This window comes from Rhamphochromis longiceps, linkage group LG8 (genome assembly GCF_057381845.1).
Source record: "Rhamphochromis longiceps isolate RC_006_pf linkage group LG8, R_longiceps_female_GT1.1, whole genome shotgun sequence".
NCBI lineage: Eukaryota > Metazoa > Chordata > Actinopteri > Cichliformes > Cichlidae > Rhamphochromis > Rhamphochromis longiceps.
In genome coordinates this window covers 10255597-10279082 of record NC_140564.1, presented here as the reverse complement: position 1 = coordinate 10279082, position 23486 = coordinate 10255597, and the positions used below count along the sequence as shown (strand labels likewise).

Here is a 23486-nt window from a genome sequence, read left to right as displayed (position 1 = left end):
TCACAGGTAGAAACAGCTGTAAATAATCTTAAACCCCACCTCTAGGTAAAAGCATGACCAAATCCACTTAATAATTTAACAAGTATTACATCAAAAGGAGATCACAGTATGGAGAGCTGATAGAATGAGGGTGAAGTTTCTGCTCATTTTGTTGGATGCTTTGTTATTGTGAAAACTGCAGCAATGGTCACTATATGTGCTTGGATGAAAAGATGATGTGATGCAGTGGCAGGAGAGGCTGAAACGCTGACTGCACAACTGACCGCATTAGAAACAACTGCATATTCTCTTGATAGTACTTGAAATCTAAAGGGATGTAAATTTTGAACATGAAAGTAAAATACCGTGTGGATGAAGGAGTTGGTGAGACAGGCACATTCTTTTATCGAACCATCTTTTCATTTTTTTAAAAAGTGTCTTACTTTCAGTTTTTCACACTCTGTCCCCCGCAGAGATGTGACGTCAGCGTCACCAACATGACATCTTCAAGTGATCCCTGTGAGCTCATATTTCCAAACTGACTCGGGAAATGACAGAGCGGTTATTCAATGCGTTACTAACGCTGCCCAAACGACATCATCCCAGGTTTGACTTATGAAGGGAATCAAATGGTACGCCTACATAACTGCTTTGTTTGTGCTGCAGTGCTAGAATTAGAAGTTGGAAGCGTGTACTAACTCGGTCAATTAAATAATTTAAATAATTATCGATATCCTTTAACGGGAAAATTACGGGTAAATTCTGTATTTTATGCATATGCAAGAAGGCGAAGCTACAAGTGTTTTTCTTTAAACCAGTTTTTGATACGATTTTTTCTCCGCCCCTCAAACGTCACTTAAAAGTAACTATATATGAGCAATAGTTAAAATCCCATTATTATTATTTTTTAGCTCTGTAAGCACAAGCTATATTTGCTAGCATGGGCTATTGGGCTATACTGTCACCTTTTAGTGTTTTGTTTTTCCATAACTGCTAAATAATTTGTTCTGTTATGTTGCGCTTACTACTTTTTTGATTCGTTGAACTTCGCTTGTTCCCATCTTTCCAACAGCGCGTGAACGCAGCAGCAGAAGCCCATCTGTTGGATAGGGAAACTAATCAGGAGCCAAGTAAAGACTTTTCAGTACTGCTAGCTTCTAGGCTAGCAAGGTTTTAAAGTCTGCCGTCCACACGACTAAGGGATAGGACTTTGTTAATGAAGTACAGCGCCTTCGCTGCATGAGAAACAACATTCGAGCGATGTTTTAGGAGCACAGTTTTGTTGTTGCCGCGAAAGTAGAAGGTGGGTAGCCTCTGGTCAGCCGAAGCTTGCGGCTAGCTCATTAACGTTAGCTGGGAAAGAAGTGCAAGTGGAATCGGGAAAATGGAGCTGGACGACGTAGTCCTGTATCAGGACGACTCGGGCAACTCGACCATGATGTCTGAGCGGGTCTCAGGTCTGGCCAGTTCAATATACAGGGAGTTTGAACGGCTCATAGAAAAATACGACGAGGATGTGGTAAAGGAGCTGATGCCGCTGGTCGTCGCAGTGCTGGAGAACTTGGACTCGGTGTTCGCTGTCAACCAGGAGCACGAAGTGGAGCTGGAGCTGCTGAAGGAGGACAACGAGCAGCTCGTTACCCAGTATGAGCGAGAGAAGGCACTGAGAAAACACACAGAAGAGGTGGGTCTGATTAAAAAAACAAGCAGCAACAGCGCCAAACTAATTTACAAGCGGGATTAAAGATTAAAGGCGTGTATTATGCGCTCGATGAAAGGATTTGAGCCAAAGTCAGTTGGAAAATCTGGCCACTTTACTGTTGCAATGCTTTTCAAGTACACATAAGCGCATTACTTATCCTTTTGTACTTTTTATAAAGTATATAATTATTCGGTACACTTGCATTTCATTTTCTTATAAAGATCGTCCTGTACCCAAGCCATCCCTTATGGTCAACTCTGAGACACTACACTGCTCAAGTTTTGTTGCAACATTAGGGTCTCCTTGGACCAGTAGTTGCATTATATGATGGGTTTATGCACCACCGTGTAGTTTGTTGTACTTCGCATAACCTGGCAGTGTCAGATATATGCAAACCAGTCAGTGATCTATTTGCCAGCTGGCTGCTCTTGCCTCAACCAAAAACAAGTTTGAATCTCAGTGATCAGATTCAGCTTCATGACTCATGGCTGTCTCACTGACCCTGCATTTGATTCCGCCCAAATGACACCCTCGTTGCCATGCTCTTCATGACTACAGGGCGGTTTGTGTTGGAAACACTTGTTTAGGTGCCACAGTCTTGCACACTGGGTCTGAAACCCAGGCTTATGCAGATTTGTACTTATACATTTTTCTCGCATTTTGACTGCTAGAGTAGCTTTGCATGAGTTTCACACAATTTGGTTTTTAAGTAATTCATAGTTAGCTTTGCTGCAGCCCTTCAGTTCAACCACTCTTTGAGGTCTGCCCTGCCTTAAAGAGTTATGATTGGCTGCTCTTCAGAAACACAAAGTTTCAACAACAGGTGGACTGTGGACCAGTGCTGCATCCCTGAGATGGCCTTTTAAAGATGGCTCCTCTCTGATATTGTAAAGATCCAATAGTAGAAAAACTGTCTGACACATAGGATTTAAACTGTCTGAGGATTGAGCTTTTAGTTCACATGATAACCTGACCTCATTATTTGAAACTCTGGCTAGATTTGTTACAAGCATCACCACTGTGAAGCACTTAGTGTTAGTGGTTGCTTTTCTTATTTATTGCTGGGAACTTTGGGGCATGTTGCATGGGCGTGTACCTGAACGTCTACAATTACCTCAGATTGAAGTTTGGAGTAAAACTGAAGCAAGTGAAAAGATGATCAGTGTTGTATTGTCTTTTACTCAGTTTCCTCATCACGTGGTCTTATTTAAGAGAGTTGGTGTAAAACCTGCAGCTATGTAGTATGCTGTAACCGCTTCAGTGTGGCCCTGGTGCATTGTGGCTTGCACTCCTTATTCTTGCTTTTGTGAGCTGGGTAAATTTGGGGCTGTTTCTTAGCAGCTGCAGGCATGCTCATGAGTTTGATTGGCTGTCTACAGGCACTCTTATCTGTGCTTCTGTGTACATGTGTGCTCCCCTTTGTCTTTCGCTTTCAGTGTCTATTGTTAGCCATAAGTACACATTCTAAAAGTTCACTTTCCTTCAAAGAGCTGAATCAGGACTGTTAAAGTTGTTTTTAGTTTGTGGGCCATATACAATCCAATGTAATCTTAAGTTCAATTCAAATTTATTTATATAGCGCCAAATCACAACAAAAGTCGCCTCAAGGCGCTTTATATTGTACAGTAGATCGCACAATAATAGATACAGAGAAAAACCCAACAATCATATGAGCAAGCACTTTGTCGACAGTGGGAAGGAAAAACTCCCTTTTAACAGGAAGAAACCTCCGGAAGAACCAGGCTCAGGGAGGGGCGGCCATCTGCTGCGACCGGTTGGGGTGAGAGAAGGAAAACAGGATAAAGACATGCTGTGGAAGAGAGACAGAGACTAATAACAGATATGATTCGATGCAGAGAGGTCTATTAACACATATAGTGAGTGAGTAAAGGTGACTGGAAAGGAAAAACTCAATGCATCATGGGAATCCCTGGCAGCCTACGTCTATTGCAGCATAACTGAGGATTCAGGGTCACCTGGTCCAGCCCTAACTATATGCTTTAGCAAAAAGGAAAGTTTTAAGCCTAATCTTGAAAGTAGAGATAGTGTCTGTCTCCCGAATCCAAACTGGAAGCTGGTTCCACAGAAGAGGGGCCTGAAAACTGAAGGCTCTCCCTCCCATTCTACTTTTAAATACTCTAGGAACAACAAGTAGGCCTGCAGAGCGAGAGCGAAGTGCTCTAACAGGGTGATCTGGTACTACAAGGTCATTAAGATAAGATGGGGCCTGATTATTTAAGACCTTGTATGTGAGGAGCAGGATTTTGAATTCAATTCTGGATTTAACAGGAAGCCAATGAAGGGAAGCCAAAACAGGAGAAATATGCTCTCTCTTTCTAGTCCCTGTCAGGACTCTTGCTGCAGCATTTTGGATCAGCTGAAGACTTTTCAGCGAGTTTTTAGGACATCCTGAAAATAATGAATTACAGTAGTCCAGCCTGGAAGTAATAAATGCATGAACTAGTTTTTCAGCGTCACTCTGAGACAGGATATTTCTAATTTTAGAGATGTTGCGCAAATGGAGGAAAGCAGTCTTACATATTTGTTTAATATGTGCGTTGAAGGACATATCCTGGTCAAAAATGACTCCAAGGTTCCTCACAGCGTTACTGGAGGCCAAGGTAATGCCATCCAGAGTAAGAATCTGCTTAGATACCATATTTCTAAGCTTTTCAGGGCCGAGTACAATAACCTCAGTTTTATCTGAATTAAGAAGCAGAAAGTTAGCAGCCATCCAGGTCTTTATGTCTTTAAGACATTCCTGCAGTTTAACTCATTGGTGTGTATTATCTGGCTTCATGCACAGGTAGAGCTGGGTGTCATCTGCATAGCAGTGAAAATGTATGCTATGTCTTCTAATGATGCTGCCTAAGGGAAGCTTGTATAATGTAAACAGAATTGGTCCTAGCACTGAACCCTGTGGAACTCCATAATTAACCTCAGTGTGTGAAGAGGACTCTCCATTTACATGCACAAATTGGAGTCTATTAGATAGATATGATACAAACCACTGCAGTGCAGTACCTGTAATACCTACAGCATGTTCTAATTGCTCTAATAGGATATTATGGTCGACAGTATCGAATGCTGCACTGAGGTCTAGCAGGACAAGCACAGAGATGAGTCCACTGTCAGAGGCCATAAGAAGATCATTTGTAACCTTCACTAAAGCTGTTTCTGTGCTGTGATGAGCTCTGAAACCTGACTGAAACTCTTCAAATAAGCCATTCCTCTGCAGATGATCTGTTAGCTGTTTGACAACTACTCTTTCAAGGATGTTTGATATGAAAGGAAGGTTGGAGATTGGACTATAATTAGCTAAGACTGCTGGGTCTAGAGATGCTTTTTGAGTAAAGGTTTAACTACAACCAGCTTGAAGGCCTGTGGTACATAGCCGATTATTAGAGATAGGTTGATCATATTTAAGATCAAAGAATTAATTAATGGCAGGACTTCTTTGAGCAGTTTTGTAGGAATGGGGTCTAAAAGACACGTTGATGGTTTGGAGGAAGTAATTATTGAAGTTAACTCAGAAAGATCAATTGGAGAAAAAGAGTCTAACTTAACATCAATGGTACTAAAGTAGCTGTAGATCAGGGCTCTCAAAATTTCAAAATCCCTAGTAGCCCTTCGGGCAGGGACTCTTCAGTTTTTGGTAGCCCAAAATAAATGTAAGTAGCCCGAATAAAAAAAGAGAGCAATTTTTTGATTGATGTTTTGTTTCCTGTTTTGTTTCCTTTACAATATTATACATTAAAGCATAATATTGTAAAGGAAACAAAACATTAATCAAAAAATTGTTGAAAAACAAATTACAACATTGTATAAAAATTACAATCATCAACTCAAATACTTGGTTCTAATTGAACAGAAATATCTATGAACTTGTAAGAACTGTGTAGGACATGAATCAGTCTGTGTCAGATCCTGAATTTGAAATTTCCACTGAAGTCACAGGTAAGAGACAAGTGGAACCAAGATCTAGGCCATTTGCTTTTTGAAGTTTGCAAAGACTGTTAAATTTTGCCAGTGGTAGTTCACTCTTTGCAACATAGTACGCTGTTCTAAACAGATTTTTCAGGTTTATTTTTAGTATGTTATTTGCAATTGGTGTTTGTTCTGGGAAAGATATTGCAGACTGAGCGATAATGCATTTCTTGCATTTGGGGGCCTTTTTTAAAATGATTGGTCCCAGTAACAAAGGCGCTTGTCGACTCAGAAATCGAGAGAAAACCAACAACACACCCGGCAGAACATTATGTTATTTACACGGGTGCACATAAGTGGTCCGCATGTGCGCATTCGCTGTCAAAATAAAAGACGCACACCAGATAAGAAGTTGCAACGCGCGTTTGCGTTCATGTAAAAAGCACTGTTTTTGTCCGCTAGAGTGGGATTTTCACGGCACATTCCGCACCACATCTCTGTGCGTTCATCATTTGTTTGAAGCCAGCTCACCTCCTACAACCACTTTTCCGAGAATACGCGCTTCTTTTGTGGTTCGGACTCCTTCTGACATTTCTTTGGAGGTGGAGGAACACCAAAGTAATTGCTTAAAGGAGCTTCTTCGACATCTTTAAGAGTTTTAAATAAATGTCTGTCCTCCTCCAGAAAATCTTATGTATGCAAACACGCGTTGCAACTTCATATCTTGTGCGCGTTTTTTGGTTTTTTTTGACAGCGAATGCACACCTGCGGACCACTTATGTGCAGCCCCGGTTATATAGCTCGTCATATTGCAGCCACAGAAATTCTTTTGTCCATGAAACCATAAAGCTGCACTTTCTTTTTGCCTTATAGTCTGATTTGTCATAACTTCTCCGTTTTGTGGTAAGCTTTTCTTTGGCTGTCACTTCTTCACCCTGACCTGTCTTATTTGGCTCAGCAGAACTAAAATATATCCTGCTGCTTTTACACACACACACATAACGGTCAGCGATTCTCTGCGCGATCAACCTCTCATATGTTTAAGCTTGCTGCGGGAGATTTCACTTGTCATGTTTGCATAGTAAGCTAACGATTGATAAGACGATGTCAGAGGAATTGGTGCGCAAATTATCATCACTCACCAATCAGTGCTGTCGCTCTCTATACACAGTTCGCACGATTGCAAAGTGAAAGCAAAAAACAAGCGCAAATTCAAACGCGATTTTAATATGTCACATATTGACAGTGGATCACCGATGCCAATGACATAATTACCCAGCTACATTTCCGAAAGAATGCAAAAGCATTGACATATATTTTTCCTTCCTACAATAGCCCGACGGGCAGGGCAGAGATAGATTTTGATAGCCCGACTGGGAAAAATCGCTAGCCCCGGGACGTCGGGCTAGCGATTTTGCAAGCCTTGTAGATAATATTACATCTGTAAATAAAAACAAATAAAGTTAACTATAACTGAGGAGAATTTTAAAGATAATTTACACCTTCTCAACAGAAGTCATACATTATCCTTGCAAGTCTTACATTGTTTTTTTTTTTTGGTTTTTTTTGTGGTTATAGTTGCATCTTCATTTTTGACCGTTATTCACATGATCAGTCTCCATGAAATTCAAGAGTTGTGAACTGCTGCAGAGGTTTGCTCATCTGACTTTTTTGCCAGACAGTATGCTAACAATCCAAGCTGAATTACTCACAACCGATAACTGGAATAGACGTTGCAGTAATACTTCCCTGCAAAAATTTGTTACATTATTTTAGATTGCATTAGTAAACCATTGTTCCATGTGTGAATAGGTCCTGTTTTTTTTAATCCCAGTTGTTGACATTTGCCTTGACGGTTAAATGTTGAATGACAAGCGCAACAGGTCACAGAGAAGTGCATTAATAATTGATGTCATGTTGTAACATGTTCCCTCAGCTTTGAGACCTGCAGATGACATTTTCCATCAGTATGCTGAGGGTTTTTTTTTCATCCAGCTGTGTGAAATTTCTCACCTCTGCTATACAGTGCCCTCTGTAATGTTTGGACACAGACACACAGACAAACCAATATGTGTGTGAATGACAGATGTTTTTATTCAGTCGCCTAGTTTAACAGGTTCCAAATTAATGGGACAATTATCATGCAGTTTCAGGACCTGCTCTCTTGTTATTTCACAACAAATGGCACACCTTTACAAAATCGCTGTCAAAAATGTCAAATAGACTGTAACAAAGAAACTTGTGTTATTCTCATATTTTCATAAACATAAATACTGACATGCTCAGATGACGGAGAACCATCATAGCAAACATATTACCAGCTGATCCTTAAGCTATGCAGGATGACTGATCCTACTGCATCAGCTGTTTAAATAGCAAGTGATGTTTTTGTGATTGCTTTTGGAAGTCTCCCTTGTTCTTATTCACCACTTATCTCATGCTCTGTTATAGAAGGAGACAGATTTCACAAAGTTTGAGCGACCACGATCACAAGCAGCCCATGTCAGTCTGCACACAGCAACATGATCGTGACTTGAATGTGTGAAAATTGTTGATACTGCACATACAACAAAATAGGGCTGCTCAATTAATCGAATTTTAATCACGATTACGATCTGGGCTTTCAACGATCATTAAAAATGACTGAGCCGATTATTAGCCCCTCCCTCATTTATCCGCGACACCTTAAAGGCCGGTCCGTGAAAATATTGTCGGGCATAAACCGTCCGTGGCGCAAAAAAGGTTGGAGACCGCTGATTAAGAGGACCCGAGGGAAGCTCGGAAAGCTAAGCAGAAGTTATTTGGAGAGTGACTGCCGTTGGTTGAAAAGAGAGTTTAAAAAAAAAAAACTTCAGTGGTGTTGCACACTATTTTATATTATTTTTTAAAGTCATTGTTAACCCTTTAAAGCCGGTCAGAGCAGCACGCTCCGTTTTGCGTAACTATTTTTAAATCCCTGTAGAACCTGAACCGTGTAAGCTAGCGCAATAATTTGTTTTGCATATGAAACCGGAGGAGTTGTACTTACATCTGATGCCATCAGCTTGTCCTCGGTCACGGTTTCGTTCCACATATAGCTTTGCAAAAATTGCATAAAAAGCGCTTGCAGGAACAAAAACATAATATTCCAGAAACGCGCTTTGCCGTTCCTATCAGCTGTTCGTAACACTTCCCACAGTGAAATGATGCACATGCTGTTTTCTTTGCAAATTTGCATCATAGGATTTTTTGTTTTTCCTGCAGTATATAAAAATTGCTGTATCTCCAAAATAAAACTATGAAGACACTCAAAATAAATTTCCTGTGGTGGGAAACTATTTTTTGCAACTTTATTGTATTTAAAGTTTTGAGGGATAAACCTCTTAAATTTCTCCAAGTAGAAATATATGTAAACAAAACAAAAGCAATTTTCAATTTTTTTTGTAGTTTATTGCACTTTTTTGCAATTTATGTAATTACTATGGACTTAATGCATACATATTATTAAAATATGGGCTATAACAGTTGTATTGATGTATAGCAACTTGAAATGCTCCCACAAATGGCACTACAGCATGTAAAAAAAAAAAAAATATATATAAGCTCTGGTGGACTTGGTTCTATAGTAGGTCTTAAAGGGTTAAATAAATATCGTCAAATAATCGTGATCTCAATTTCAGTGAAAATAATCGTGATCATCATTTTTGCCATAATCGAGCAGCCCTACAACAAAATGTATTCTTCTGCTGAATGATAGGTGCCGTCACTCAGAAAAACACTCATCAATGCATTAATTTTTTGTAGGGATACACCTGCTCTCTCTGTAGATGGTTCCAGTGCAGATAGCTGTGATTTTCACATTTACACCCACGTGTAGATGCACACAGCCCACACCAAAGCAACTGCCTTCTCTAAGGCTGATGAGCAGTGTGGCACAGATTCATTTATGAAGCTGCTCATTTAAAAAAAGTCACTCTCGGAAAAAAGAATCAGATTAATCTCACCAAATCAACGCCGTATAGGCCAAGTCCTGCTTTTCTGTCCTTCAAGCTCAGAGGAATTCCTCTCATTGGCTTGCCTCAGCGAAAGGAGGAAAAGGCAAGGCAGGAAATTCTTTGGGAAAAACGGCACTTCCCTCAGTTCTTTTGTCCGTCCATGGTTATCTGCTGCTGATGTGGGAGAGGTCGCGCACTACTGACGAGTAATGCCAACTGATTGATCACCGTGAATCACTAACATGTACCAGGAGCAACCAATACTGGGTTCAGCATACTGTTGAATGGGTCCGTTTGACTGTGTCTTAAAGAAGAAAAGACTGAATTGTGACAGATGTGTCTGGCCATATTAGTTAAACTGCCGGAAAAGATAAACGTTTCTCAGTTTTCAGGCGAGTGACTGAAGCAACTGTCAATGAGAGTGAATACTGGTCATGGACATATGAGCTGATGCTAAGTACATTAGGAGGTTACATAGGCAAGAGGAACCTGGGCTTTAAAACAGGAGTTCACAAAACCAACTGGTGATGTTGCTGTAGCTATATCAGTCTGTAATACTCTCTGTTTGCGCGACAAGCAAATCAGCTTCCACTATGCATGAAAATGAGCAAAAGTGAGGCGAACAAAAGCATGTTGATTACTGCTGTAACATTAGAAATGTGACATGGTACCTATTTCAGCATTGAAAAATATCAAATATCCCAATACCCAAAGTGAAACCTGAATATCTGCCAAACAAATAGGCCTATAACCAAATCTTAGACATATGTCTGGGATAGAAATGTGTCAATCACTGTTGAACTGATTGTGCACAATTTTAAATTGTCTCAAGTAGATGAATCCTTTCAGACTTGAGTTATATTCCATGTTTTCCTCTAGCTCCATCATGATGGAAATCTGATTCTGGAAATCTGATCCTTTCCAGTGCTGCTAAAAAGTCCAAGTCTTCCCCCATCTAGAGAAATAACACAACATCTGCTGTGTAATTGCCACACAGTTTTGTGCCATTCACAGTCTATGATTATGTCAGGTGATCACCTGAAATTTGGTGCACGCATATTTATCGTTCCCTCAGAATGAGTCGTAAGCACTGCAAAAGTCTGTTATCAGGTCAGGGTGTGTTTGTTTGTGTGTTCATTCGTCATTAACCAAACTACCAAAAGAGCACAACAGCAGTCTGACAATAGGGATGGCATGCTAGTATTAGCTCAAAGCGCTGATTAGTCTGCAGTAAATACAGCCTCTCATACACTGCATGCTACCAGTGATTATTGTAATATTAGTAATAATTCACTGTGATGCATTTCTGGCATCTGAGAAGAAAGTTTTAGTGGTTTTGGTTGAAATTTTGTGTGAAGATTAATTATGAAAGTAGTTGGTGTTTTGTTTGACTAATAAATCGACTCATTGCAGTTCTAAGAAAGATGAGTAGGATCCCACAGTATGTTGTCAAAACAGTGTTATCTACAAGACAAATTATTTTACCATGACCTTTGGAAATCTATTAGACTACTGCAGGAGATCATCTAACCCTTTACTGCATCTGGTGTCCAGGACCTCAAACGCCCCCAGCTGTCCTAAACATCCCAGCAGGAATCTGTAGCCAAAAGCTCTAAAAAGGAGCTGATTTCAGTCTCTGTCAATTGAGTGCCAATACACTGAAGCCCTGTGTGGGGGTAGGCACACACTTGTTCTGGAAGCACATGTGTTTGTTAGCAGGAGAGTGTGTGTTGGCACCCAGGGACAAAGAGATCATTATCCATGTAGCGTAGGGGGAAGAGTGCATGGTCAAACGCTGGAACACTTATTCTCTGGAGCGCTGTCATATGTGCAAGCCTCCTTCCCAGGTCATATGAGGAGCAGTGTGGTGAGAAAGAGTTTGGGAGTTATGTAGATAAATGTGTTGCTGCAGTGTGTGTTGGGTGGGTGGGGGTCAACATATGTCAGCTGTAGAGTCAGTTAGTCCTTTATGGTGGTAAATGGTGTCTTTTAAAGTTAATTGTTGAAAGTCTTAGGGGGGAACTGGAGAAGGTTTTTAAAACACAGACCCCTGCTGCTTCACCTATTTACCTCGTGTCTTTGTTATGTACATGTGCAGACTGCGGCACCACAGATAGAGACATCTGACCGTGTTATTTTTTTAAAAATAACAAAGTTTCTTGATGAAACACCTTTTTTTTTTTTTTTATACTCCTCAGGTCTTAATGGGACATGTTTAAATAAGAGGCTGCTTGTAACAGGCTTCTCAGGTGACCCTCATCTCTCTGCAGATGATACTCACCACCAGCCCGGGGCTCTACTGCAGGGTGTCTAATTCGCATCTGCATCACAAGACTGCATGTTTACAGCATCAGACACCTGATTCAGCTGAAGTATCAGTACAAATGAGACAAAGAGGCCAGCAGTACCCTGTGTATTCCCTTTTACTAGAAGTTTGGCTGTAGCCTTTAACCTTTAGTTATCAAAACAGTTCTAACAGTGATGCTGTCTGTCATGTTTGATGCTGTCTAATGGGACCTACTGTATTTTATTGTTGCAGTTATTCTGACCTGTAGCTATAAGATTCCCCATTCCTTTTAAGTTTTTAAGTTCTCTTGTAACTGTAAATGCAATCTTAACAGTTCCCCACCTCCTTACTTTCCCAAAGATCTGAGTAATGCAGCATTTTATTATTTTAATTATTTGTTCAGTGATCTACTGAAACATTTGATCTCTGCTGTAGACATAGAAAATATTCATGTAAGAAACAATAACCTTTTTTTTAGCCGCATTAGCAGCAAAGCCTAAACACATGTTGATCCGATGCACTGGATAAGTGCCTATACTTAGTCGCCCGTTTGGCTAATACAAGATGTGCAACCCCTAATTTACCTTATAAATTAGTCTACTGTTGCCAGCTTGAAAAAAGAATACAGAACCAGACAGATTTTCTAACTTCAAACATTTTATATGTTCAGCTTGTACCGTTTCAGTTAAGTCCGTTAATAAAAGAGAGTCGACTAGTTCCTTATTTGTTGTGTATGAACAATGTTAACTCTGTTTTGTTGCTGGTATAAACAGTAAAGTAGGAAGTAAACTTTCTTGTCTCTCTCTTTGTCACCCACTGTGTGTGCAGAAATGCACTTAGGCCAAAACGCTTTGCTGTTCTGTCTGTGAAGGTTCTCAGTCATCCAGGTCATTGTAGTCTAAAGAGCTGGAAAGAAAAGCGTCTGGACTTTAAGTTTCCTTGAAGACGTTTCGCCTCTCATCTGAGAAGCTTCCTCAGTTCTAAGAGCAACTGGTGGAGAGTCTGCAAGAGGGTCATGGACCCCCTATTGATCCTCCACCTAATCACACAAGCCAAGGTGTGAAAATGGGTGTGGATCACAATCAGCCAAGGCTTTGAGTGAACTCATTGTGAAACCTAGCCCCACCCTATCATGTGAATACTGAGGTTTGCTGTTCTGTTCTTCATTATAACCGCTGTAGCAGACTGATAGTGCTACATGAATCAGCATTACTGATTTCTGTTTTATAATGTAATAAGAGTCTTGCTTTATTGTAACATACTGCTGCACAGTATGTTACACTACAAGAGCAAAATGAGTGCTAGACTGAAATAACTGAAGATTTTATGGTCACTCTAGTAATGTAGCTCTACTGGCTTGGTTACTCCACCACCTTGGTAAACAGTCAGTGTCAGCACCTATGGTGATTTCCTGACTTTCGTACTGGTGCCACAAGGTTCGTGCTTGTAGTTAAACAGTATAAGGCAGTTTTGTTTATGTCGTACTGGAGTTCACTCAAAGTTCATAAACCTGTTTTGAGAATTCTTGTGGTCTTTTGAGTCATATTTTGTCGTATTTGCTTCTTTAAAGAATTTCATTTACTTCTTTTTTTGTTATTGGATCCTTTAGAAACCCACTTTGCCAGATCTCTTTACAGTTTCATCTTATGTGTTAGATTTAATGTTGACTGATGGGTTTTTGGCTGGAGACAGTTTGAAGAAAGGGGTTGAAAATCAGGAGGTGAGTTTATCATAGTAATGATTTAACATGATTGCATGTCCAGTACTGTTTTAGAGGACTGAGGTTGCTGACAGCTGCTGCTGTGAAGGCTGCAAAACCAATCCTGATACGGATATCAAATAGTACACAGAAAAGCACTCAAGCACAAGCTGTGAGGAAGCTGTTGCTTTGCACCTGTTGTGCTGAGATGTTGGATAACTTTGATAATGAACAGAAGACAGACTCTGTGCTTTGTTTCCTATTTGTATTAATAGTATTAATATCGCCCAGATTAGGGCTGGGCCATATTATACCGTTCACGGTAATACCGGTATAATGTTAGGCAACGATAGGAAAATGAAATATCGCGATAGAATGGGAGTAAAACGCGCATGCGCAGTGCCTTTGTTTTCATACGCACATGGCCGATTGTTGAGTGAATCAGATGAACCAGAATTGGTTTGTAAAAATGGTGCAACTTCCGTGATGTGGAACTGGTTTGGTGTTTGTCCGTCAGATACACAACAAAGCACATTTTTTTGCAGAACATGCAAGCGGCCGTTGTTATTGTCGTATTTGTCGGACTAAGATGCTCTTAAATCTGGGAGTAATCTGGGTCCTAAGCTCCGTATGATTCAGGTCAAACAACACTGCAGCATCACTTAGAGTTAAAAACTGTCTAAATTCTTTCATCTTTAATAAAACGATCAGCATTGCTGCTTTACCAGGTGTAACTATAAAGTTTAACTTCCAGGCATCCATGAAAACAAAAGTTATTACATTTAACGGAGTTAGAAGTTAGCAGGAAGCTAGCGGAAGTTAGCTCGCTAGTTTCGCTAGTTACCTAAGCATGATATAGCATGTTCTGACTGAGAGATTTCTGAAAAAAAATCAAACGTACAGCTCTGCTATCACTTCCAACATAAACGAAGACAGGAAACTAAACAGCAGTGACGTTTGTAGGGTTACTGAAGTTGGGCTAGCTGGTATATAATGATGTGCTATGTGATCGCTAGCGACACAGCTATGTTAGCATAACATAAACAGTGAAGCTGGAGGACGAACACTAACACTTTTCCACTTATAAAAGTTAACGTGAAGGTTCTTCATGGTTAGAGACAAATGCAATCGCATGGCAGGATGCTGTAAACGGACCAAACTTCAGTCAGGAGAACAACTGAGATAATCCATCCACAATACGAAGTTAGTCATTAATATACTGCAACAACATGGGAATAGAGCAGCTGCCAGAGAATTCAACATTAATGAATCAATGGTACAGAAGTGGAGGAAGCAAGAAGAATGAGTTTAATAAAGTTTGATTTATCTGACTGCTTTGTTTCGCTTATTGTGCCTTATAATCCTGTGCACCTTATGGTCCGAAAAATGTGTACTGCACACTGCAGTTTAATGTTGCAAAGCACCTCTTTTTAACTTCAGTGGATATTATACATGGTTATGCTCAGGATATGTCAGCCCATTTCTACTGGAAATGCCTTTGGTTAAACTTTCAGCAAGGAATTTGCATTTGCACTGTTATATTTTTATAAAGCTTTAATGTACATAAAAACCAGCTTCTTGTTTAAGTGAAAATAAATGGAAGGTTGTCTTTTTGCGCTAGTAATGTTGTGGAGTTGTATTTTGTCTCGCATCAATTATATCGTCGGTTATATCGTTATCGCAAATTTTCAAATATATATCGTGATAAATATTTTTGGCCATATCGCCCTGCTCTAGCCCAGATTGTTATCAAGTGCACACAGATGCAACATTTAGTCCACACAGCTCTATTTCATTCTTCTCTTTCAGGCAATGATTGCTTGACTGGCTAAGGAAGCTGACCGCTCACATGCATGTGTGACATTTTTTCCTCCTGATGCTGTCATAAACAAATCATCAGTGGATGTTCTCGTGCTTACAGTAGCTTACAGTACTCTTGTTAATGTCAGTGCTGTGGTAATAAATATCTGTTTTCACTGTGTCAATCTGCAGAGGTACATCGCCTTGGAAGACTCCCAGGATGGCGAGAAGAAGGATCTCCAGTGTCGACTGGTGACGTTGGAATCTCACACACGGCATCTAGAGCTAAAAACTAGAAACTATGCAGATCAGAGTAAGTTGAATTTGCGTTTTATCTGTAACGACACACACACACACACACACACCCTGTGAACAGCATCCACAGTTTGAAGCTTTTGTGAATGTTTATTTTCCTGATGTGCCACAGGACAAATAGACCACCTGAATGAAGCCTATTAGTGACATACTGTGAAGTGCTTAACTTACTAAATGAGCTCCAATAGAGTACGTTTAAAGCCCAGGAAAGTTTTACTGGGCTTTAATCTAAAAAAATAATATATTTTAGATGTGATATAATAAGTTCATTTCTGAAGTAGTACTTAAGAACGATACCATCCCTCACAGTGTGGGAGCCTTTCAAAGGCATGAAAAAAAAAAAAAAACCCTTCATGATGTGGGCATTACTCCACTGGTGACATAGTGTGTCACTGTCTGTTTGGTCCACCACAGTATCGCAGCACATTCCTCTTCTTCCATGCTCAGGGGAAATTTGCGAATTCTCAGCAAATCTCTTTTTAATTCTTTCGATCTGACGCTTCCTCTTTTTTCTGGTTATGTCATTGTGCCAGTTTCATTTAGTCTGTAATTTATGTTCATGGTCAGAATTGGCAGCAGAGAGAACTGCATCACTGCATTGTGTTCCTGTCAGTGGAAACACGTCTGTGTAAAGCGCACCAAATTTAGCTCCAAGCTCTAATTGGATAATGTGTTTTGACAACAAGACATTTGTTATCAGGAGTTTTCATGTTTATATTATTTCCTGGCACATAACAGGCCTTAATAGGCATGACGACGTTTGACTAAATGACATCTGAATTGGAAAACTGATTTAAAAATCTGACTTTTTATGTAGAAAACTGTGAATTCACACCTGTAAATAACACCGCAGTTATTTCTGCTGCACTCTTTCACATCTACTTCCTCTATGAGCCCCCTCAAAAAAACCCAAACTAAATCACAGTTTTCCCCACAATATGCAGCTGCTCTGGTGCTCGTCATTGCTAACGTGCATGTTGATTCTCAAGAATTCTCGAATCAAGCTTTGCTAAACATCTGCGGATTTGAAACTTTGTGCATGTTCAAGGCAGAGGGTGCTGCTAGTACTCAGGCTTCTGCAAACCTTTAGGGCCACCTTTGACGGAGTGCACTTGCATGGCTGGAATCTGAATAACACAGTAATCTACTGCCCGACTGTTTGGCCCTGAATGAGCAGGGCCACCTGAGAGCCACAAACACTGGAATCAGTAAGTTGTCCTCAACTGGCTGGATAGAACTCAGAGCAATGTTTATGTGTTTATTTATTTTTTACTAATTATAAAGATGCATCATTTCCATTCTTATTCCTTGAAGTTCCTTTAGCTTTTGTCAGACATGGATACAGCTACTGCAGACCTCTTTCTGTTAAAATCTGTGTTTAATATGAAGGTGTAAACAGTCATGATGCTAACAGGTTCATCTCCATGACACTGACAGTAGTTGCACTATATTGTCTATGAATGAGGTTTTAGATCTAGCGACATCTGACGCACAACTCGGCCTTCTTAATAAAGGTAATCTATTTTTATAATTAAAGTCAAGTTCTACATTTACTTCGTTAGCACACTGACACACACTTAAGTAGATATATCAAATATTAAATTTAGGCTTATACGTAAAGTTTATTAATTTCTATGAGTTACATTGAAAACTTATTCCAGCTTCTAAACTGTGACTGTGCCTGAAAGCTCAACTCTAAGGATTACAGTGTCATTTGCTGTTAGATCAGCCCTGTAGTAAAAACTCAGAAGAAAGACTCCAAAAAAAAAAATGAAATAAAACTACAAACAGCTGGAATCAGCAGCATTTGTCTTTTATCCAACTGAGCTACTCAACATGCAGGAGATACACATTCAGAGTGATGATGATTTTTTTATTTTTATTAATTTCATTATTATTTTTAGTAGTGGAAAAGCAAAAAGGATGCCTTTTGGACTTGATGTTGGGTATTCAGAGCTGTGGGTACATCTGCCCCCAGTTCTTTGGTGGCACTCGGGAGGATTTTGTTGGTGCATGGCAGCCCTCTTCTGGCTCTGAGATATTACTGCAGCAGATAACTGTATCATGCTCAGTGACATAACATGTAAAAACATTGGATTTTCCACTCTCATAGAGTCTAGTCTTTCAGTATTTTCAGTAAAATTGGTTCTAGTCCTGTTCCTGTTTTCATTATATGAACTTTGTTTCTTATCCAGTTAGCAGATTGGAGGAGAGAGAAGCAGAGCTCAAAAAAGAGTACAATGCCCTTCATCAGAGACACACTGAGGTAAGAGTGTGAGGAGATGTTTGTATGGATGCTTTTACAGTAAGCTGTGGGGAAAAAATCTGTAATATTATTATTTTTATAACTTGCACAGCATATAAATAAAGAATAAGTGAAAACGTGCTGGGATAAGCAGCCAAGAAACTCCATATGGTTTCCATATCCTTAAGATTTGATTGGTTGATAGCTGTTTTCTGTATTTTAGTCATTTTTAAGATCAGATTATTTTGCAGTGTAATGATATTAAATATGTCTCATTATCCCAAAAAACATCAAAAGTAACAGGTTATAATCTCAGCATGACAGAATGTTTCACTGAACTAATGTGTATGTCTGTGTGTACATTTAACATATGCTGTTCTTTACCTGCATATTCAAGTTTATAAGGTTATTCATGTGCATTCATGTGTGGGGAGGACTTACCTGTGACCACACAGTGGAGTGTTTTCAAACACCGTGATAAGTAATGGATCATAAGTAACTGCACATCAAAAGTCGAGCCTTTTCTTTTTTTTCAGGAGACCATCAAGAATCAGTTTGAGTCTTAAATGGAAAAACAAATGTAACAACAAATTGTTGAGGAAAAGAAGAAAAAGAATGATTTTAAACATGAAGAATCTGACTGTAAATGAGGTTTTTGCTGAGCCTTCAGTCTGTCCCTGTCTGTTGTTCATTATTTATCACTAACTGTTGCCTCTATGTCCAAATAAACCTCTGAGGCCTGAGCAGCCAACTGCTAATCTGAATAATGTTGAACAGGGGAGATGAAAGCCTAATGAAGGCTGTCACCTACACACTGCATCAACATGGTTCTTTGTAAGGCTGACTGTCACAGCTGTGGACCCAAAGCACTTCATATTCATTAGTGCAGTTTGTATCAGTGAGATCACTTCATGTCCTAACGATCGTCTCGCTTGTATATCTTTTAGATGATCCACAGCTACATGGAGCATCTGGAGCGGACTAAACACCAACATGCAGCGATGACAGCAGAGCCCTCAGATACAGGAACATCAGTCAGGACACGGTTAGACAACCGCACTGTTTTTCTTTTTTTTTTTTCCTCCTCTTTTCTTTTGTTTCATATTATAGTTGGAGACAGTTGGGTACCTTCAATATCTGAACCAGCACAGGTACCTGAGAGTCCATATTTCACATTTGAGACTTTTTATTTATTGAAAACTTTTTACCTTCTTCATCACAGGGATGTAATAAAAAGGAAGTTCAAACAGTCAGGCTTAAAAAAAAACCCCAAAATCCCAGTAGGAGATAATTGGTGTCACGGTGATGATTACCAACTTTCTCTGTTAACCCGGGCTTTCTGCTTTGGGCTCTGCACGTGCTCACCCACAAATGGGCAATGAATGCCTCCTATTACTCTGCAAAATGATCATTAGGAGTGTTGCCTACTTGAGCCACACATGTTGTAACAAGGTGATGCTGATGAAATTGTAATTTTTTTTTTTTTTTTTTTAATTTTTTTTAACATTTTCTATAAAATCTATTTTAAAAAAATAACCGTATTACGACACAGCAGCACTGTTGCAAAACAGACAAGAAGTCATTGAGATTAGTTAATATTGGTGTTTAGCAGTGAACATGAGCAGTGAAATAGCAGCTTACTATTTTAACGCTGAGTGTGTTCTCGGCGCTGCTGTTTATTTCTCAGGTGAAAGGCGTACATGAGAGTTCTGACACTTTAAACTGGATTCATTAAAAACTGTGAAGGTTACAGTCACACAGCCCACTAAAGACGTGGAAATGTAAAATGTATTTTATGTATTGGACAAGTATTGTGTGTGTGTGTGTGCGCGCTGTTATTCCAGTGATGTAAAAGAGACTTGGAACCAAGTACAACAGCATTTATATTTTCTGCATCATCATCTCAAACAGTGGGAGTGCACAGTTTGTGCTGCTGTAACTTTACAGCTTCATGTTAGTAAGGTCCAGCTTAACAATTTGCACATTTAAGATGATTTTTTTTTTACCCAGCAGAGAGTCTTCCTTGCACTTACAACATGCTGTAAACATGGTGAGTCCATGCTGTTAACTGTTAAGTTAAAACATTTACAAGCAGTAAACAGTCCAATTCCTGTGATAACTTATCCCGCTACAGGATTGGAAGCTATCGCTGCCTCTCTAAAAGCTTCATCATCACCATCATCCTCAAATAAGTGCAAAATTTAGCCTTTAGTCCTTCTGTGAATTTGACATTCATGCTGTCAGATGTGGTACATTCAACTTTGACAAGTGTTTGGTTGTCCAGATATTTCCTCAGATTAGACGTGTTTCCATAACCAGCTTTGCATTTTGATCTACAAACATCTGCGTCAAAATTTGAAAAGTGTAGCCATAAAAGTTGAAACACTACTTTCGACCCACCATTGTGGGAGGTGGAGTGCTAAATTATCCGCTAAATTAGTTTTTTTCCCTCTTTTCTTGACTTTGTATGATGTTATTTATAACACAACAGATATTACTGTGCTCATCATTAAGAGTACAGGGGAAGTTGTCAAATGACAGCCTCACTTGTACCCTTAATGATGGTTTTGACACCTCAGTGTATATCAATAAAAACTTTGACGACCATTTGAATAGAATCAAGGGTAGCTGCATAGGCAGAGGCTGCTCATTTCAGAAAAGAGCCTCAAAGGTTACAGCTAGTAGCTTTTCAAGAGATAAAGGGTTAATCTGGGCAGCTCGTGCACACATCTCTGTCCAGAAGCCCCACCCACCTCCTGTTCAAACTTTCTCTTTACAAAGGGCAGCCAATCAGAGAGCAGTTGGCTTAAAGTGAAGGGGCATATATACAATAAGGATTATTATGAAGAGCTAATCACACAAAGCTGCTCTAGCGGAGTCCAGGACTTAAACTATTGAGCTGAAAATGAGCAGAATAAGATGCCTACAACATCAGCATGAAGCATGTTAGCCTTGTGACATTAGCGTTTAGCTCAACCTAACATGGCTGTGCTCAAATAACTGAACATGCAACACGTTCCAGGCACAGATGCATACAGATTGCTATACTGAGCTTACATATATAATCTAAATGTAGTAATCTAATTTTATTATAACTTGGACTTGAACTTTGGACTCAAACCTGGGCTGCTGCTTTGTGGCCACACAGCCTGTAGTCACCTGAACACCCACTGAGCTAAACTGAAGGCCCCCCCCCCCATATTTTTTTTTTCGTCCAGCATTTTTTACTGTTGACAAAATTTAACATTAGATACCTGATGCATTCAGTGAATGCAGTTTCTCACTCACACCCTCGCATGCAGATGCACGCACTCTCTCTCTCTCTCTCTCTCTCACACACACACACGCTCGTTTTGATCAGTCTCCTCATTATGCAGCCAGTAAGCTGCAGCCTGAGAAGAGGCATATGGAACGAGCTGCCTCAGCATCCAAAAGGGAGAGGGAGATGGAGAGAGAGACTGAGAGGGAGGGGTGGTAGTGGGTGCTATCGCACGGAGAGAGGGAAAGCGTCAGAGTGTTCTAGACTGCACAGTGGCTGCCGTGTGGCATCTCGGCAGAGGATAGGAAGAGGAAAGGAGCAAGAAAAACAATCCCCTTCCAGTGGAGTACAGTGAAACGAGAGCTGAAGCTACCAGTCTCTCTCTGCTCCGGATCATCTGCCGCGCTGCTCTAATCTCTGACTGGTGCTGAAGCCACCAGGATTACTGTTGTTGTGATTGTTGCTGACACATTGCTGCGCTTCTGACCTGCTCCCACTGTCTCTTGGTGCCTCAGCACTGAGCTGCAGAGCCCACAGCTCTGCACTCATTGGGGACTTTGACCTAGGAGGATACAACATCTTTGACTTCTGCCGTAGATGTACCCGCAGTAGTAAAACCGAAAACAGCAGAGTGCGGTTACCTGTCTCCGGCGAGGGGCCATGATTTGGGGGGGGCCATGAGCCCCGGGTGTATGCTGCTGTTTGTTTTTGGCTTTGTAGGGGGAGCGGTGGTCATCAATTCTGCTGTGCTAGTCTCTCTATCAGTGCTGCTGCTGGTTCACTACTCTGTTTCTACCGGAGGCTTACCTGCCCTGCCTTCCTTACCCTCCTTACCCAGACCCAGCAGGTACAAAATATGTTTGTTTGTGTTATGTGAGTTGCGTAGTTATGTGAAATCAGTAATTGCAGTTACAGAGTCTTTGAAACCTTGTAGTGTTGCTGCCATGTGGGTGCGTTTGTCTGACACTATCAGACTGCACTCTAAAAGTAGGTCAAAAGAGAGAGAGGGATGTGAGTGGCATGAGTCATATCTTGACTAAATCATCTTTCCCAATTTCACTTTTGAAATTGGTGGTTTTGGTGGGTGTACCGGTTGATAATAACCATCTTTTGAAAGTAAAACTGAAAACTGGCGCTGGTAAGCTTAACATGTAAAATATATTTTTCCCCCTGTTATGTTTCAAAAAACAAAAACGAGTGCCGCTCACCATCAGTGGGCCTGCGTGTGACTGCTGTGTCTATTGTTTTTTTTAGGGCTGCTTTTAATCGCTGCTTGCCGGCTGCTTTATTCCCCATGGCAGCCATTGTTCTCTTCACTCTACAACAGTTGTTTTTTTGTTTTTTTTGGTCACTGTAGTGTGAAAAGCTGCTTGTGTGTATTAGCTCGATGCAGTGGAGAACGCTGTGTTACAGTTGTTGTCAAAGTTTGTGTGCATCACTTCCAGGCAGCTGAGCTGCCAGAGTTTATTTATTGAAGCTGAAGATGATTTCTTCCTAAGCTGTACATTAATAACACAGATCACAAAATGCACCTTTTCTCTGATAGAGGCTGGTAAAGTTGGTTTTGTGTGACTTGCCTGAGCCTAGTAGTTGGGAGCTAATTGAGTTTATGAGGCAACAAGTTATTTTTCTCCTCCCACCACTTCAGTGCCAAGGGAGTCTTTGCTACAACACCTCTCTGTGAAATCCCCATTCAGTTTTGTCACACACTTTGTGTTGTTTTGTCTAACTGATTACATCATGATGATCTGCTTTCACTGCACTGGAAAATGTCCATTTAATTTAGCAAGATCAAATTAAATGGAAGATTTTTTGGGGGAGTATAACAGTAACTGTTTAACAAAACAGAACAAAAAGGATTAAATTCAGTAAGAACCCATGGTTTGTATAGTATCACATAAACTACACTCATTAATGTACACGTCCTGCATTTTTCTGTGGTTCCTTTTTAATTAAGACCTCTGCTGCAAAATAAATGTAATCTTTAGCTCTGCTAGCAGTGTGACTACAATATCTCAGCAACTAATGGATTAAACATTGTAAAATTTGGTATAGATATTCATGGAGCTTATCAAATTCAGTCATGATGAACTTACTAAGCCAATTCAAGGTGGATTTGCACAAAGCGTAAAATCCTCTATCTATCATACAGACCTTGTCAGTCACTTGCCAAGGGAATAATATTCTTGGGATAAGTTGTTAACTTTAGTGATACCTTCACCTTTTTCTTTATGAGCACTATAATCAGGTCAGAATTTTAGTTTTAATTAATTAATGCTGTAGTTTAAGACCAACTACT

The 23486-nt window shown here is 40.1% G+C and overlaps 1 protein-coding gene across 4 annotated transcripts in view; it reads left to right on the top strand.

The window, feature by feature from the left end:
• Window positions 1-627: 627 nt before the first annotated feature.
• The window catches only part of spag9b (sperm associated antigen 9b), a 40720-nt gene continuing 17861 nt past the window's right edge, over window positions 628-23486 (top strand). Inside the window, exons 1-4 of one of the 4 annotated variants that reach the window (XM_085415696.1) lie at window positions 628-1663; window positions 15561-15681; window positions 17879-17949; window positions 18876-18973. In XM_085415696.1, coding sequence (XP_085271822.1) covers window positions 1364-1663; window positions 15561-15681; window positions 17879-17949; window positions 18876-18973 — 590 coding nt within the window. In that variant the 5' untranslated portion in view covers window positions 628-1363. The remainder of the gene's footprint in view (window positions 1664-15560; window positions 15682-17878; window positions 17950-18875; window positions 18974-23486) is intronic. The other 3 variants (XM_085415697.1, XM_085415698.1, XM_085415695.1) reach the window with 3 other exon arrangements.